The sequence below is a fragment of the Oncorhynchus nerka genome, linkage group LG9a (assembly GCF_034236695.1).
Source record: "Oncorhynchus nerka isolate Pitt River linkage group LG9a, Oner_Uvic_2.0, whole genome shotgun sequence".
Taxonomy (NCBI): domain Eukaryota; kingdom Metazoa; phylum Chordata; class Actinopteri; order Salmoniformes; family Salmonidae; genus Oncorhynchus; species Oncorhynchus nerka.
The window spans coordinates 40,590,474-40,606,000 of NC_088404.1; the positions used below are offsets into that span (position 1 = coordinate 40,590,474).

The window sequence follows — 15,527 nt, forward strand, 5'->3', positions numbered from 1 at the left end:
GTAGTATATCATGCTGTAAACATATTCAACTTGTTTGTTCTCTAAGTTGTGACTGGCCCATCCAGAAAGAAAAAAAGTGCCCATGTACGTGCCATAGAGACTGTGAAACAGGAAATTGTATATGATGCAAAACATTTACTGCAATACTGCTGGATTAGTCAAAGTGTGCCCTATTCCCTGAACCCATCTGCTGAACAAAAAACCCAGTGTCTGAACTTGCATCAGAGGGGCAGACGGCTGACACAAACTATAGTAAATACCTGGGCTCTCATCCTTTTTTCAGTATTGAAGTAAAATATTGACGTAGGCAGAGGCACACATGGGCGCGCATGACGAACACACACACACATAGAGACTGACTGTGAGCACACCTTTGTTCTGGATCTCCACAGAGTGTGATGTCAGAGGTCAGGAAGGATAGTGAATGGGAGGTGTGTGTGAGCGTGTGTTGGAGCACAGGAATGGGGCCATTCCTCTCCAGTATAAATACGGGGTCCTGGTGGGGACAGTGGTAGAAAAGTGAGGCATACACCTTCAGGGTTGTTTGAAAAGGCACAAGAGGAGTCAAACTTATCATAAAAGGAAGTAACACGGCAGAGAAGAAAAGGAGGTGATATTCACAACATAGACTGGAAAATGGCTGACCAAAACGGTGAGTGATTTATCATTATCACACTGCTTTTTCACCCCATTGATAGTGCTCTCTGAAGTAGAGGAGACAAATATTACTTGCAGTTTCCATATCTGTGAAAAATGTGCTACCATATAAATAAAATGTGCTGCCGTATGAATTCACAGCAGTGTGTCGAGATCCCTCATTCTAATTTAAGCAATGCATACCAGGAGAGTACGAGACCAATATAGGCGTGTATGCACTATTCATAAAAATATGAGGATGGGCAGCTGTGCTATCTTTAAGTTTATCCTGAAATGTATACATTTCTAAATTTATACAGAATATACAGTAGATCAATGTTTCTCCTAGTGGAAAAAGTTGGTCTGTCTCTGTGTGTGTTATAAGTACATGGCACACAAGATTTCCTGCCAAAATAGATTAGCAAAAAGTAATCAACTTAAGGGCATTTCATATTTTTTTCCCACAACTTTTAACCTAAATCCAATAACATGATGAAATGTTTTGTGGATTTCACGTTGAATTCACGTTAGTTGACAACTCAACCAAATGTAAATCAAAACTACATGTTGAACTGACGTCTGTGCCCAGTGGGTATCATCAGCGCAATGACTGGAAGTCTACAGATACCTTAGGGTATGCTACATAAAAATGGTATCCACGAGTACATCTGACACTGTAAAAAAATAAGTAAAAAAACGTATTGATTGCCAAAATCTCAATCTCTAAGTTGCCTACATACAGTAGCTTCTATAAATATGAAGTGGGGTCCTTGACTTGGTGACTCATAACAATAGTCAGGCTCCAATTGATGACTTGTCTGACCTTTCTGTTGTTTGACCTGTACAACATGGGACCATTGTGATCGATATGACTAAAATAGAGATCTGTCTAGAAATATGAATATCTACTAGAGTATTACTGTATGGCCTGGTTACCGCCAAGATTCCCTCATGAACTCATTATTCCTAACTACACAGTAGAAGTGACTGTGTCCTATGTTCTTTCTTTTATTGTGTTCCAGGTGTATTCATGGGAATGGACCTGCGTTGCCAGGTGAACAACCAAGCCCATCGTACAGGGGAAATGGACCTGGAAAGGCTGCTGGTTCGTAGGGGGCAGCCCTTCTCCCTCGCTCTGCAGTGCTCCACACCCCTGCCCCCTAAACACAAACTAGCCATGATCCTGCATCTGGGTGAGCAACTCAATGCCAAGGACCATAAGCTTGAGTCAGCTATAGATTGGACACTATTGCACAGTGGGAGGAGGAGTCAGTTATGATTGACAGATAGAAAACGAAAATGGTCTGGTAAAATAGCTTTGACTGATTGTATATGAGTTTTTGTTTGTTTGCGTGTTTAGGTAAGGAGAGTGAGGTGGTGGTGAAGGTTTTGGATGCCCGTGCTGGCCGTGACAAGTGGTGGTTCCGCCAGCAGAGGGCTCAGAATGAGGTGCTGCTGACGGTCCACAGCCCAGCAGACACCCCTGTGGGAATCTACAGCGTGACATTGCTGCTCCTCTCCCCTGACGGACACATCCTGGAGCAGACCACACCAGAGATGTTCTACCTGCTCTTCAATCCCTGGTGCAAAGGTGAGCTCCGACACAAACACACACACACACAAATTAGTAGAATCAGTTGAAACGGCCCTGTTTTATTTGCTCTTTTGGTGAGGGGAACCAATAAGGGCTCAGGAAGGTGTCATCTGTATTCATTACTTTTGCACTCTTTGGAGGTCAGAGTCAGGGGACTCAACTTCTACCTCTGTGTGTTTGTCTCAGTCTGTCTCCCCCTGTGTTTACTTTTAAATAAGTTTGAGCTCAACATGTAATTATTCGAAGGGATAGATTAATGTCAAAGTTGGTGAAGAGATTTCTGATATGAAAGCTGTCAGTTATGTGATACAATATCAAATCAATATGATTGCTGTTGCCCCATGTTTTCTCACTCAGTCTTTCCTCTGCTGGGTCTTTGTTTTTCTCCCCCCCAGCTGACTCTGTGTACCTCCCTGATGAGGAGCTGCTAGAGGAATACATCCTGAATGAAAATGGCCTCCTTTACCAGGGCTCTTGGGACCAGATCTCCTCACTGCCCTGGAACTTTGGACAGGTAGCAAACAGCACACTTCTGAAGGATGGACAGCTAACCCACCTGAGCCAAAATTGATATATAGAGTGCAAATCTTTTGATCACAACCCATCGATCCACTGAGAACAAGAACTCAGTGTTGTGTTGCCTAAATCACTGTTCTAGCTGAGGCGTTTTCAAACAGAAAGATAAACAACAGGGCATGTGGGAGGGTGTTGGCAGCCAGTAGTTTCTGGCGAGTCTGATGGCTTGATGGTGGCCTGTGTGAATTGTCACAGTGCCTCAGCTGGCTGAAGACATGTCTTTGGTGGATGTAAGGCATTTCTACCCTGGCTATGTGAAAATCCAGGGTTTGTCTCATTTCAGAGAGAGAGAGACATAGTCACATAGACATTGAGAGACAGACAGACAGCCTGCGTGGCTGATTGTCTCCATCTAGTGAGGAGGAAAGTACATATTCACAGTCACTGGTTTGAGATGTGCATACCTCATAATGAGCTCAATGTGTTCTCATAATATTTTAACATATAATTTTTCATAGTTTGAACAAGATGTGGTGGATATCTGTTTTGAAATCCTGAACAATTCACCTGCTGCACTGAAAAACCCAGAGATTGACACAGCCAACCGAGCAGATCCAGTGTACGTGAGCAGGACAATTACTGCAATGGTAAGGTTCACCATATAAAGTCATTCTTTCTACATCTAGGGGAATAGGTGGCGCCGGAGAAGAAGGCTGACATTTTACGTGTTCCTATCCAATTGTGTTTTTTGTTCGTTTTTTTGCGTTTGTAACTGATTTTTTAAACTTATTTTGTACATTATATTTCTGCTACCGTCTCTTATCAGAACTGTGATTTCTCACCATGAACTGGCAGAATCATTTTTTCCTTTAACAAGTCCGACGTGAATGGTATACTGCAATCTTTGAAAAATAAAATGTATGACCTACGCAGAAGATTAAACTACCAACGGGACATTCAAAACGGCAATATCCTATGCTTTCACGGAGTCGTGGCTGAACGACGACATTATCAACATACAGTTGGCTGGTTATACTCTGTATCGGCAGGATAGAACAGCGGCGTCTGGTAAGACAAGGGGTGGCGGACTAAAGATACATAAGCTGTAGACCACAATATTTACCAAGAGAGTTTTCTGTATTTTTTCATAGCTATCTACATACCACCACAGACTGAGGCTGGCAGTAAGACCGCACTCAATGAGCTGTATTCCGCCATAAGCAAACAGGAAAACCCTCACCCAGAGGCGGCGCTCCTAGTGCCCGGGGACTTTAATGCAGGGAAACTTAAATAGGACTCACCAAATTTCTATCAGCATGTTAAATGTGCAACCAGAAGGAAAAAAACTCTGGACCACCTCTACTCCACACACAGAGACGCACACAAAGCTCTCCCCCGCCCTCCATTTGGCAAATCTTACCATAATTATATCCTCCTGATTCCTGCTTACAAGCAAAAATTAAAGCAGGAAGCACCAGTGACTGATCAGTAAAAAAATGGTCAGATGAAGCAGACGCTAAGCTCCAGGACTGTTTTGCTTGCACAGACTGGAATATGTTCCGGGATTCTTCCGATGGCATTGAGGAGCACACCACATCAGTCATTGGCTTCATCAATAAGTGCATCGATGACGTCATCCCCACAGTGACCATACGTAACTACCCCAACCATAAACCATGGATTACAGTCAACATCCGCACTTAGCTAAAGGCTAGAGCTGCCATAGCCATGAAGTGCTTTGAAAGGCTGGTCGTGGCTCACATCAACACCATTATCCCAGAAACCGTAAACCCTTTCCAATTTGCATACAGCCCTAACAAATTCACAGATGATGCAATATCTAATGCACTCCACACTGCCCTTTCCCACCTGGAAAAAGAGTACACCTATGTGAGAATGCTGTTCATTGACTACAGCTCAGCATTCAACACCATAGTGCCCTCAAAGTTCATCACTAAGCTATGGACCCTGGGACTAAACACCTTCCTTTGCAACTGGATCCTGGACTTCCTGACGGGCTTCCCCCAGGTGGTCCTCAACACAGGGGCTCATAGGGGGTGTGTGCTCAGTCCCCTCCTGTACTCCCTGTTCACTCAAGACTGCACGGCCAGGCATGACTACAACACCATCATTAAGTTTGCCGATGACACAACAGTGGTAGGCCTGATCACCGACAACGACGAGACCGCATATAGGGAGGTGGTCAGAAACCTGGCCGTGTGGTGCCAGGACAACAAACTCTCCCTCAACGTGATCAAGACTAAGGAGATGATTGTGGACTGTAGGAGAAAGAGGACCAAGCACACCCCCATTCTCATCGACGGGGCTGTAGTGGAGCAGGTTGAGAGCTTCAAGTTCCTTGGTGTCCACATCACCAACAAACTAACATGGTCCAAGCACACCAGGTTCTAGAGCTGCACCATCAAGAGCATCACTGGTTGCATCACTGCCTGGTATGGCAACTGTTTACAGAGGGTAGTGCGTACTGCCCAGTACATCACTGGGGCAAAGCTTTCTGCCATCCAAGACCTCTATACCAGGTGGTGTCAGAGGAAGGCTCTAAAAAATGCCAAAGAATCCAGCCACCCTAGTCATAGACTGTTCTCTCTGCTACCGAACGGCAAGCGGTTCCGGAGGGCCAAGTCTAGGTCCAAGAGGCTTCTAAACAGCTTCTACCCCCAACCCATAAGACTACTGAATATCTAATCAAATGGCTACCCAGTCTACTTGCATTGCCCCCCACCCCCTTTTTACACCACTGCTGCTCTCTGTTGTTATCATCTATGCATAGTCACTGTAATAACTCTACCTACATGTAGGTTAGGGGCTCGTAAGTAAGCATTTCACTGTGAGGTCTACACCTGTTGTATTCAGCGCATGTGACTAATAACATTTGATTTGATTTAGTTAATAATCTCACAGTAATTAATTTACTTCCTCTACATCTGTGCAGGTGAATGCTAATGATGACCGTGGCGTGGTGTTGGGTCGCTGGGACGGGAAGTATGACGATGGGGTGTCCCCCACACGCTGGACCGGCAGTGTGGCCATCCTCAGGCGATGGCGCGAGGCCGGGGCACAGAGGGTGCGATACGGACAGTGCTGGGTGTTCTCAGGTGTAGCCTGCACAGGTGAGGCACACATACAGCGCCCTGAGACAGGATGGCTCTCTTCTTTTCAACTACAAATTTCCAACACTCCCTGGCTCTATATTTTCTTTGACGTTTCATTAGGGCTCCAGTAATATTCAGCTCTGTAATTCTTGACAGACTATATGCTATTTGCTCCTTCCGTTCACCCATCCCACAGTTCTTCGCTGTCTGGGCATACCTACTCGCCCTGTTACAAACTACTCCTCTGCCCATGACACTGACGGCAACCTGAATGTGGACTATCTGTACGATGAGCAGCTGGAGAGTGTGTCTGAAGGCAGGAAGGACATGATCTGGTAAAGCTCAAAAGCTACATTTCTGTCTCGACAAAGTCAGCACATTCATCCGTTGTTTTTTTATAGTGGCCTCCCTCACATCAATACTGTAAATGCTTTGTGTGTGTAGGAACTTCCATTGCTGGGTGGAGTCCTGGATGGACAGGGAGGATCTTCCTAAAGGCTATGATGGGTGGCAGGCCCTGGATCCCACCCCACAGGAGAGGAGTGATGGTACGGCCCCACTTGATATTCATGATCAGTCTGTCTCACTAAGGAAAAGCTCCTTTAAAACTCTGTTATTGGGTTCTTCATAACCTCACTCTCTTCAAATCCCCCCACTATCATTCCCTTGTCTCTTAGGGGTGTACTGTTGTGGGCCCTGTCCAGTCAAGGCGGTGAGGGACGGTGATGTGGGGATGAAGTATGATGCAGCCTTCGTGTTCTCTGAGGTGAACGCAGACCTGGTCACCTGGATCGTCTACCCAGATGGCCAACGCTCACAGGTTTCCCTCAACCAGAAAACTGTGGGCCGAAACATCAGCACCAAGAGTGTGTATGGAGACTACAGAGAGGACATCACTAAACATTACAAATACCCTGAAGGTATTCACTTCCTTTCGTTAAGCACAAATATTCACACCTGCTTAAATATTAGCACAGATGGGAACCGAACAGAAAGTTCAGAGTACAGTACCGTTATACACAACAAATACCTCAAGGGAACGGGGTTACTATATACACACGCATAACATAAAAACACATTTTATATAACAGTATGACATCCTCCTTTCTTTCTACCAGGTTCAGTGAAGGAGCGTGAGGTGTATGAGAAGGCAGGACGTCGGATAACGCAGCTGAATGGGGCACCAGGGCAGCTGGAGCTGAAGATCAAACATGCCCAGGCCATCCTGGGGACAGACTTTGATGTGATAGTGGAGGTGCACAACGTGGGTGGTGAGGACACCCCGGCCCAGCTCACTGTGACCTCCAATGCAGTCACCTACAACAGCCTTCACCGGGGGGAGTGCCAGAGGAGGACTGCCAGCCTGACCGTGCCAGCCCAGAAAGGTGGGCCTCCGCTTGTCACATACACCATATAGGTGCCGTAGGCGAGAGGAATCAAGACTCAGAACTGATGTCAGTCCCTGTGTTAGATTTGTTTTTTTACTTGCACTGGGTGAGTCTGACCTACAACATCCCTGGGTTTCTTGTATTTTTAGGAACCGAGTAAACAGAGCAAAAAATACCACACCGAAGTGAAAAGAATACAATAACATACTTTTTCCTCTCATCCCCATTATGCTCACAGCTCATAAGGAAGTGATGCGTCTACGGTACGATCACTATGGGGCCTGTGTGTCTGAGCATAACCTGATCAGGGTCACAGCACTGCTCCAGGCCAGCAGCCAGCCCGATGTCATTCTGCAAGAGGTCAACATCCCACTAAGCATGCCACAGCTCCATGTCAAGGTACTAGGCTATACTGTATATAACTGTAAATAGCTGGTGAATAATTGCTTGATGAATTGCGTGCTACTGTTTGCACTTTGCACAATTGTCAAGTTTGGCCATTTCTGCAGGGAAAGCAGTTGAAATATGCTGTAGGGGCTTGTTTTAGATATACTGAAATAATCCTCTGATGATGCCTGCACTGTCCATTTTCTTGCTTCAGGTAGTGGGAGATGCAGTTGTATCTCGGAAATTAATTGCACACATCAGCTTCACCAATCCCCTGCCTATCACCCTGAGAGGGGGAGTGTTCACAGTGGAGGGAGCAGGTCTGACGGCACCACGGGAGCTCCAAGCACCGTACGTATCTCTGTGTGTTGTATGTGAGGGGACACATTCTTCATTGACTGTCAGCATGTTTGCCAATAAGTGTGTTCAGAGAGAATGTTACATCAGTATTACAGCCATGTTATTACTGTAGGTATAGAGGTGTAAAGTGCTATTTAAGCATAGAGGGGCGGCAGGGTAGCCTAGTGGTTAGAGCGTTGAACTAGTAACCGAAAGGTTGCAAGTTCGAATCCCCGAACTGACAAGGTACAAATCTGTCGTTCTGCCCCTGAACAGGTAGTTAACCCACTGTTCCTAGGCCGTCATTGAAAATAAGAATTTGTTCTTAACTGACTTGCCTAGTTAAATAAAGGTAAAAAAATAAAAAATAGAAGTTGACTCATCTAAGGTTTTGCTTAAATAGCTATGATTGTGGGTTTATCCATGAGCAATGAGTGAGACATGGCAAAATGAGTTTGAACAATGGTCTACTTACTATATGTAGACCTGAAACTCTTTAAAGCCATGGGCTCTTTAAAGATCCCACACCCTGTGCAGCAGCAGATTTAGGACAGCAGCTCAGAGAGCTCTTAGCTGCCATGGTAAATTCCTCAGCAAGGACATACTCTTGCAATGTGGTCAGACTATAAAGAACAAGATCTGCTTTTCTCTCACTCCACCGCCCCCAAAGACAAAGAGAGAGAGCCAGACATACCCTCCTTTTGCCAGGCCAAAGACGACTAACCCAACATGGCTCTCCCGGACCACAAGCCAAATGTTACCACACATAACCTCCAACAGGAGACGCCAATGTAAACATAAACCCTCAGACTAAACACAGGATTATTTCTCTGCCCGTCATTGACGTGAGGCTGGGGTACATTGAACATTCTTTGAATGTTCAGACTGATTTATTATTAAATCATGATCCAGACTGTTTTGCTAAGAAAGAACCTAACAAAAAACATCATTTTTCTGGATGAACCTAGCCTACCTCATCTTTTGGTCAGTCATCTCATATTGTTCAAGTGTGATTTAAAAAAAACGTGCTATGGCACACTGTCATAGCAGCACATACCAGCACATAGTGTAGTAGCACATATCAGCACATAGCAGCACATAGTGTAGTAGCACAGTGTTGTACCACATAGTGTAGCAGAACATACTGTAGTAGCACATAGTGTAACAGCACATAGCAGCACATAATACAGTAGCACATAGCAGCACAGTGTAGTAACACAGTGTAGCAGCACATAGTGGAGCAGCACATAGTAACACATAGTGTAGGAGCACATAGTGTAGTAACACATAGTGTAGGACCACATAGTGTAGTAACACATAGTGTAGCAGCACATAGTAACACATAGTGTAGTAACACAGTGTAGTAACACAGTGTAGCAGCACATAGTGTAGCAGCGCATAGCAGCACATAGTAACAAATAGTGTAGGAGCACATAGTGTAGTAACACATAGTGTAGCAGCACATAGTAACACATAGTGTAGTAACACAGTGTAGCAGCACATAGTGTAGCAGCACATAGTGTAGCAGCGCATAGCAGCACATATGTAGCAGCACATAGTAGCAGCACATAGTGTAGCAGCACATAGCAGCACATAGTGTAGCAGCACATAGTGTAACAGAGCATAGCAGCACATAGTGTAGCAGCACATAGTGTAGCAGCACATAGTGTAGCAGCACATAGTATAGCAGCACATTGTGTAGCAGCACATAGTGTAGCATAGTGGAGCAGCGCATAGCAGCACATAGTGTAGCAGCGCATAGCAGCACATAGTGTAGCAGCACATAGTGTAGCAGCACATAGTGTAGCAGCGCATAGCAGCACATAGTGTAGCAGCGCATAGCAGCACATAGTGTAGCAGCACATAGTGTAGCAGCACATAGTAACACATAGTGTAGTAACACAGTGTAGTAACACAGTGTAGCAGCACACATAGCAGCACATAGTAACACATAGTGTAGTAGCACATAGTGTAGCAGCACATAGTAACACATAGTGTAGCAGCACATAGTGTAGCAGCGCATAGCAGCACATAGTGTAGCAGCGCATAGCAGCACATAGTGTAGCAGCACATAGTGTAGCAGCACATAGTGTAGCAGCACATAGTGTAGCAGCGCATAGTGTAGCAGCACATAGTGTAGCAGCACATAGTGTAGCAGCGCATAGCAGCACATAGTGTAGCAGCACATAGTGTAGCAGCGCATAGTGTAGCAGCACATAGTGTAGCAGCGCATAGCAGCACATAGCAGCACATAGTGTAGCAGCACATAGTGTAGCAGCACATAGTGTAGCAGCACATAGTGGAGCAGCGCATAGCAGCACATAGTGTAGCAGCGCATAGCAGCACATAGTGTAGCAGCACATAGTGTAGCAGCACATAGTGTAGCAGCACATAGTGTAGCAGCGCATAGCAGCACATAGTGTAGCAGCGCATAGCAGCACATAGTGTAGCAGCACATAGTGTAGCAGCACATAGTGTAGCAGCACATAGTGTAGCAGCACATAGTGTAGCAGCGCATAGCAGCACATAGTGTAGCAGCACATAGTGTAGCAGCACATAGTGTAGCAGCACATAGTGTAGCAGCGCATAGCAGCACATAGTGTAGCAGCACATAGTGTAGCAGCGCATAGCAGCACTTGGCAGCACATAGTGTAGCAGCACATAGTGTAGCAGCACATAGTGTAGCAGCACATAGTGTAGCAGCACATAGTGTAGCAGCACATAGAAACACATACTGTAGTAGCAAATAGCAGCACAGTGTAGTAGCACATAGTAACACATACTATAGTAACACATAATAGCACATAGTGTAGGAGCACAAAGTAGCACATAGTAACACACAGTGTAGTAGCACATAGCAGCACATAGTAACACATACTGTAGTAGCACATAGTGTAGTAGCACATAGCAGCACATAGTAACACATAGTGTAGCAGCACAAATTAACACATAGTGTAGTAGCACATAGCAGCACATACTGTAGTAGCACATAGTAACACATACTGTAGCAGCACAACGCAGCACATACTGTAGTAGCACATAGCAGCACATACTGTAGTAGCACATAGCAGCACATACTGTAGTATCACAGAGCAGCACATAGTAGCACATAGCAGCAAATACTATGGCAGCAAATAGCAGCACATACTGTAGTAACACATAGTGTAGTAGCACATAGCAGCACATGGTCACAACTTTGTCATTTCTGGCAGCAAACCAGATTGAACTATTTACTGTGTGTGTGGTCTTTCCAAGAAATACACTGCAAAAACGTTGCTATTACAGAGTCTGAAGACACTTGTCAGACTCCAGTAACCCAAGTTATAGTTTGTTTTCTCTGATACCGCATGGCAAGTGGTACCGGAGAGCCAAGTCAACAGCTTCTACCCCCAAGCCATTAGACTGCTGAACAATTCATAAAAATCGCCACCGGATGATTTACATTGACCCTCCCCCCCACCACTGCTGCTACTAAAAGTAATTTCCTCACCATCTTAAATAAGCATGTCCCTTTAAAAAAATGTAGAACTAGGAACAGATATAGCCCTTGGTTCACTCCAGACCTGACTGCCCTCGACCAGCACAAAAACATCCTGTGGCGGTCTGCATTAGCATCGAATAGTCCCCACGATATGCAACTTTTCAGGGAAGTCAGGAACCAATACATGCAGTCAGTCAGGAAAGCAAAGGCTAGCTTTTTCAAACAGAAATTTGCATCCTGTAGCTCTAACTCCAAAAAGTTTTGGGACACTGTAAAGTCCATGGAGAACAATAGCACCTCCTCCCAGATGCCCACTGCACTGAGGCTAGGAAACACTGTCACCACCAAGAAATCCACGATAATCGAGAATTTCAATAAGCATTTCTCTACGGCTGGCCATGCTTTCCTCCTGGCTACCCCAACCCCGGCCAACAGCTCTGCACCCCCAAAGCTACTTGCCCAAGCTTCTCCAGCTTCTCCTTCACCCAAATCCAGATAGCAGATGTCCTAAAAGAGCTGCAAAACCTGGACAAATCAGCTGGGCTTCACAATCTGGACCCTCTATTTCTAAAATTATCCGCCGCCATTGTTGCAACCCCCATTACCAGTCTGTTCAACCTCTCTTTCATATCGTCCGAGATCCCTAGAGATTGGAAAGCTGCCGCGGTCATACCTCTCTTCAAATTGGGTGACACTCTAGACCCAAACTGTTACAGACCTATATCCATCCTGCCCTGCCTTTCTAAAGTCATTGAAAGCCAAGTTAATAAACAGATCATTGACACTTTCGAATCCCTTGGCCACCGTTCCTTCCAGTTCTCTGCTGCCAATGACTGGAACTATTTGCAAAAATCACTGCAGTTGGAGACTTATCTCCCTCACTAACATTAAACATCAGCTATCTGAGAAGCTAACCGATCGCTGCAGCTGTACACAGCCCATCTGTAAATAGCCTATCCAATCTACCTACCTCATCCCCATATTGTTTTTATTTACTTTTTTGCTCATTTGCACACCAGTATTTCTACTTGCACATCATCATCTGCACATCTATCACTCCAGTCTTCATTTGCTAAATTGTAATTACTTTGCCACTATGGCCTATTTATTGCCTTACCTCCTCTCGCCATTTGCACACACTGTATATAGACTTTTTTTCTATTGTTATTGACTGTACGTTTGTTTATTCCATGTGTAACTGTGTTGTTTGTGTCGCACTGCTTTGCTTTATCCTGGCCAGGTCGCAGTTGTAAATGGCCTACCTGGTTAAATGAAATAAAAAATACTCGCTGTTTGTTTGTTACCTATGCATAGTCACTTCGCCCCCACCTACATGTACAGATTACCTCAACTAGCCTGTACCCTGACTCAGTACTGGTGCCCCCTGTATATAGTCTCGTTATTGTTATTGTGTTACTTATTACTTTTTATTTTAGTCTACTTGGTAAATACTTTCTTATTCTTGAACTGCACTGTTGGTTAAGGGCTTGTAAGTAAGCATTTCACTGTAAAATCTGTACTCGTTGTATTCGGTGCATGTGGAAAATAGTTTGATTTGAACCACAATTTACATTCGAGGATCATACCAAGGCTGAGTTAAGAGAACCATGCTTTATTTTCTCCTACAGAGGCAACATTGGCCCAGGTGAAGATGTGAAGGTTAAGTTGTCCTTCAAGCCCACCCGTGCTGGCCTGAGAAAACTGATGGTTGACTTTGATGCAGACAGACTGAGGGATGTTAAGGGGATTGCCACTTTGATTGTGCGAGACAGATTAACTGTGAATTAAGAACGTATATATTTCATAGGTATATTTTGTAAACATATCCCTGTGAATGCAATATAAAAGTGAGGTGCAAAATAACAGGATGGTTTTTCATATTATTCTCTTTTTTTTTTTACCTTGTCCAAAGTAGTTAAGATTAGCAAAGAAAGATGGGCCTCTAAATCCCAAACTATTGTTAGAGTCCGAAGACTATTTGTGAGAAAAAAGTAAAAAAAGTTACAGTATTTACAGGATATAGCACACTATTTAGAAGCACATATTGCCTAGGACCAAGGAGCATGGAGGCAGCCTTTAGTTATTATGCCCCCAGCCTCTGGAATAGCCTGCCAGAGAACCTGAGGGGGCCAAAACTGTGGACATATATTTTAAAGAGATCATAAAACATATTTTTTGCTTTGCCTTAGGGTGCTTTTTAGTTTGTCATTCCTTTGTTTGTTTTTTTAAACTTGTTTGTTGTGTAGTAAATATTTCAGTGTTTATTTTATCCTGTAAAGCACATTGCGTTGCATTCAATGTCTGGAATGTGCCATATAGATAAGGCTTGATTTGATGATATTGTACACCACTGTGGCTTAGATATGCATTCTGTTCTTAATAATTTCATACTTGTGAAACACGTCTTACCTTAATAAATGATTTATTTTTTAAATCTATGCATGGAGTCTGACATGTCAAAACAGTAAAAATTGACAAATGTTATGACTGACTTTTTTCAAAACATATTTTTCATCTAACCTAGGCAGTCGATAGTGCAGTTCTAGCACACTATCATGGCTTGATGTGCATTCCCAGTAATACACTCGTGTCCCCCATGGACCTGCTCATACCTAAAGCATCCTCCAGGCTGCAAAGGCATCATTTTCCTCCTTAACTAGCTTTAATGGTGAGAAGTGGATCAAAAAAAAGGGGGAAATATATGCGTTCTTTCTTTATGAAACATCGTAATTTGTCCAATAATCAGAAAATGGTTGTGATAAAAGGCCTTGTCGCCATTAAAGCTAGTTGAGAAAAATTATGCCTTCACAGCCTGAATGGAGGATGCTTTATGTACGAGACAGTCCACAGGGGACACAGGTGTATTACCAGGAATGCACATCAAGCCTAGACGATCAGCTGCCTGAACTAGAGATCATCATGCAACACATTTCAGTCCCTCAGCTCTCTGATGGTGGTGCTTTTCTTCGTACTGCCTTGGACAGTGCTTGCTGAATGACAGGGTAGAGTTTGAAACACCCCTCAATGCATGTGCGCACATCCCCAGTCAGGGTGTCCTCGCCCATCTCGCCATCCGATTGTAGTCCAGAAATCTGGTTCAGACTGGGCAGAAATGCCACTGTCAGGCTTCCCAAATTCTCCCTGGATCCTGAGGCCAAGTTGTATCCATTTTCCTCCAGAAAGGTAGGGTCGATAAGGTATGTGGCACCTTCCTGACGGATTGAGCATCCAAGAACCAGATCGTACATCTCTATACCTGCGTCCGCCAGCGCCATTGACGCACAGGTGACTGCATGTGCCAGGACGGCGCCGTCGTTTTCAAGGACCATTACATTTACTTCAATCTGAGAGCGAGGATACTTCTGCAAGCACACTCCTGGCCTCAGGCTCTCCAACAGCATCAGTGACAGATCCTTTTCATCACTACCTTGAATCCACGAGCCTCTCTCTCGACAAGAGAATGGGGCAAATCTCATGTCAGTAATAAGTCTTCCGGATTTCATATCGGTCTCATCCTTGCGCTCAGTCTCTCTGGGTCCATACACACAGCAGATGAGCTTCGTGTTCCCAGCTTCAATGTACGCTGAACCTTTGGCTTGACTTATCAGCCCACATCGGACAAAAACTGAACGGACATCCACTTGACCACGCTGCCTGCCATCTACCCTGGCGTCGTTGGAAGCGGTGGACTTCTTTACCGCGTTTTTACACAGAAAGAGAGATGGACTTTGAGACACTTCTGGGCCACGTACCCTTTTTGTATCAGTCGGCATGGTCGGGGAATAGTTCTTCCAAAAATGTTACTTACTGGGGCCGCGTGCTGTATTTGTCCAAATACTAGTTATTGCTAACTGCTTTTTCTGTTCCGGTTGCTCGATGACTGTATGCTCGATTAGATCACATGGTACCGTGTGTGCGTCACCAAATGTCTTCCCCGGCCATCACATTGTGCTTGTAGTTCCTCCACACACATCTACTCACCTGTCACTTGCTGGACTGGAGTACAGAAATTAAACAAAAATAAATTCCACAGCGTATAGAATACAGTACATGCATTCTAATAATACATCAGG

At 44.6% G+C, this 15,527-nt stretch overlaps 2 protein-coding genes across 2 annotated transcripts; one reads left to right on the forward strand and one right to left on the reverse strand.

Annotated features, from left to right (window-relative positions):
• The first annotated feature begins 288 nt into the window (after positions 1–288).
• LOC115134309 (protein-glutamine gamma-glutamyltransferase 2-like) lies at positions 289–15,241 on the forward strand. The gene is made up of 13 exons (XM_029668141.2): positions 289–652; positions 1,659–1,829; positions 1,997–2,227; positions 2,626–2,744; positions 3,265–3,393; positions 5,700–5,877; positions 6,056–6,194; positions 6,304–6,407; positions 6,537–6,779; positions 6,978–7,244; positions 7,486–7,646; positions 7,849–7,985; positions 13,083–15,241. The coding sequence occupies exons 1-13, from the start codon at positions 637–639 to the stop codon at positions 13,240–13,242; spliced, it is 2,055 nt and encodes a 684-aa protein (XP_029524001.1). The 5' UTR covers positions 289–636; the 3' UTR covers positions 13,243–15,241.
• Positions 13,860–15,505, reverse strand: exosc6 (exosome component 6). The gene has a single exon (XM_029668142.2). The coding sequence runs from the start codon at positions 15,225–15,227 to the stop codon at positions 14,394–14,396; it is 834 nt and encodes a 277-aa protein (XP_029524002.1). The 5' UTR covers positions 15,228–15,505; the 3' UTR covers positions 13,860–14,393.
• Between the last annotated feature and the right edge of the window lie 22 nt (positions 15,506–15,527).

Coding starts and splice junctions, on each gene's coding strand:
- LOC115134309 (XM_029668141.2), top strand. Junction 7,245..7,485: donor GACCGTGCCAGCCCAGAAAG/GTGGGCCTCCGC, acceptor TTATGCTCACAG/CTCATAAGGAAGTGATGCGT. Junction 7,647..7,848: donor TGCCACAGCTCCATGTCAAG/GTACTAGGCTAT, acceptor TTCTTGCTTCAG/GTAGTGGGAGATGCAGTTGT.
- exosc6 (XM_029668142.2), bottom strand. CDS start 15,227: ATGCCGACTGATACAAAAAGGGTACGTGGCCCAGAAGTGTCTCAAAGT.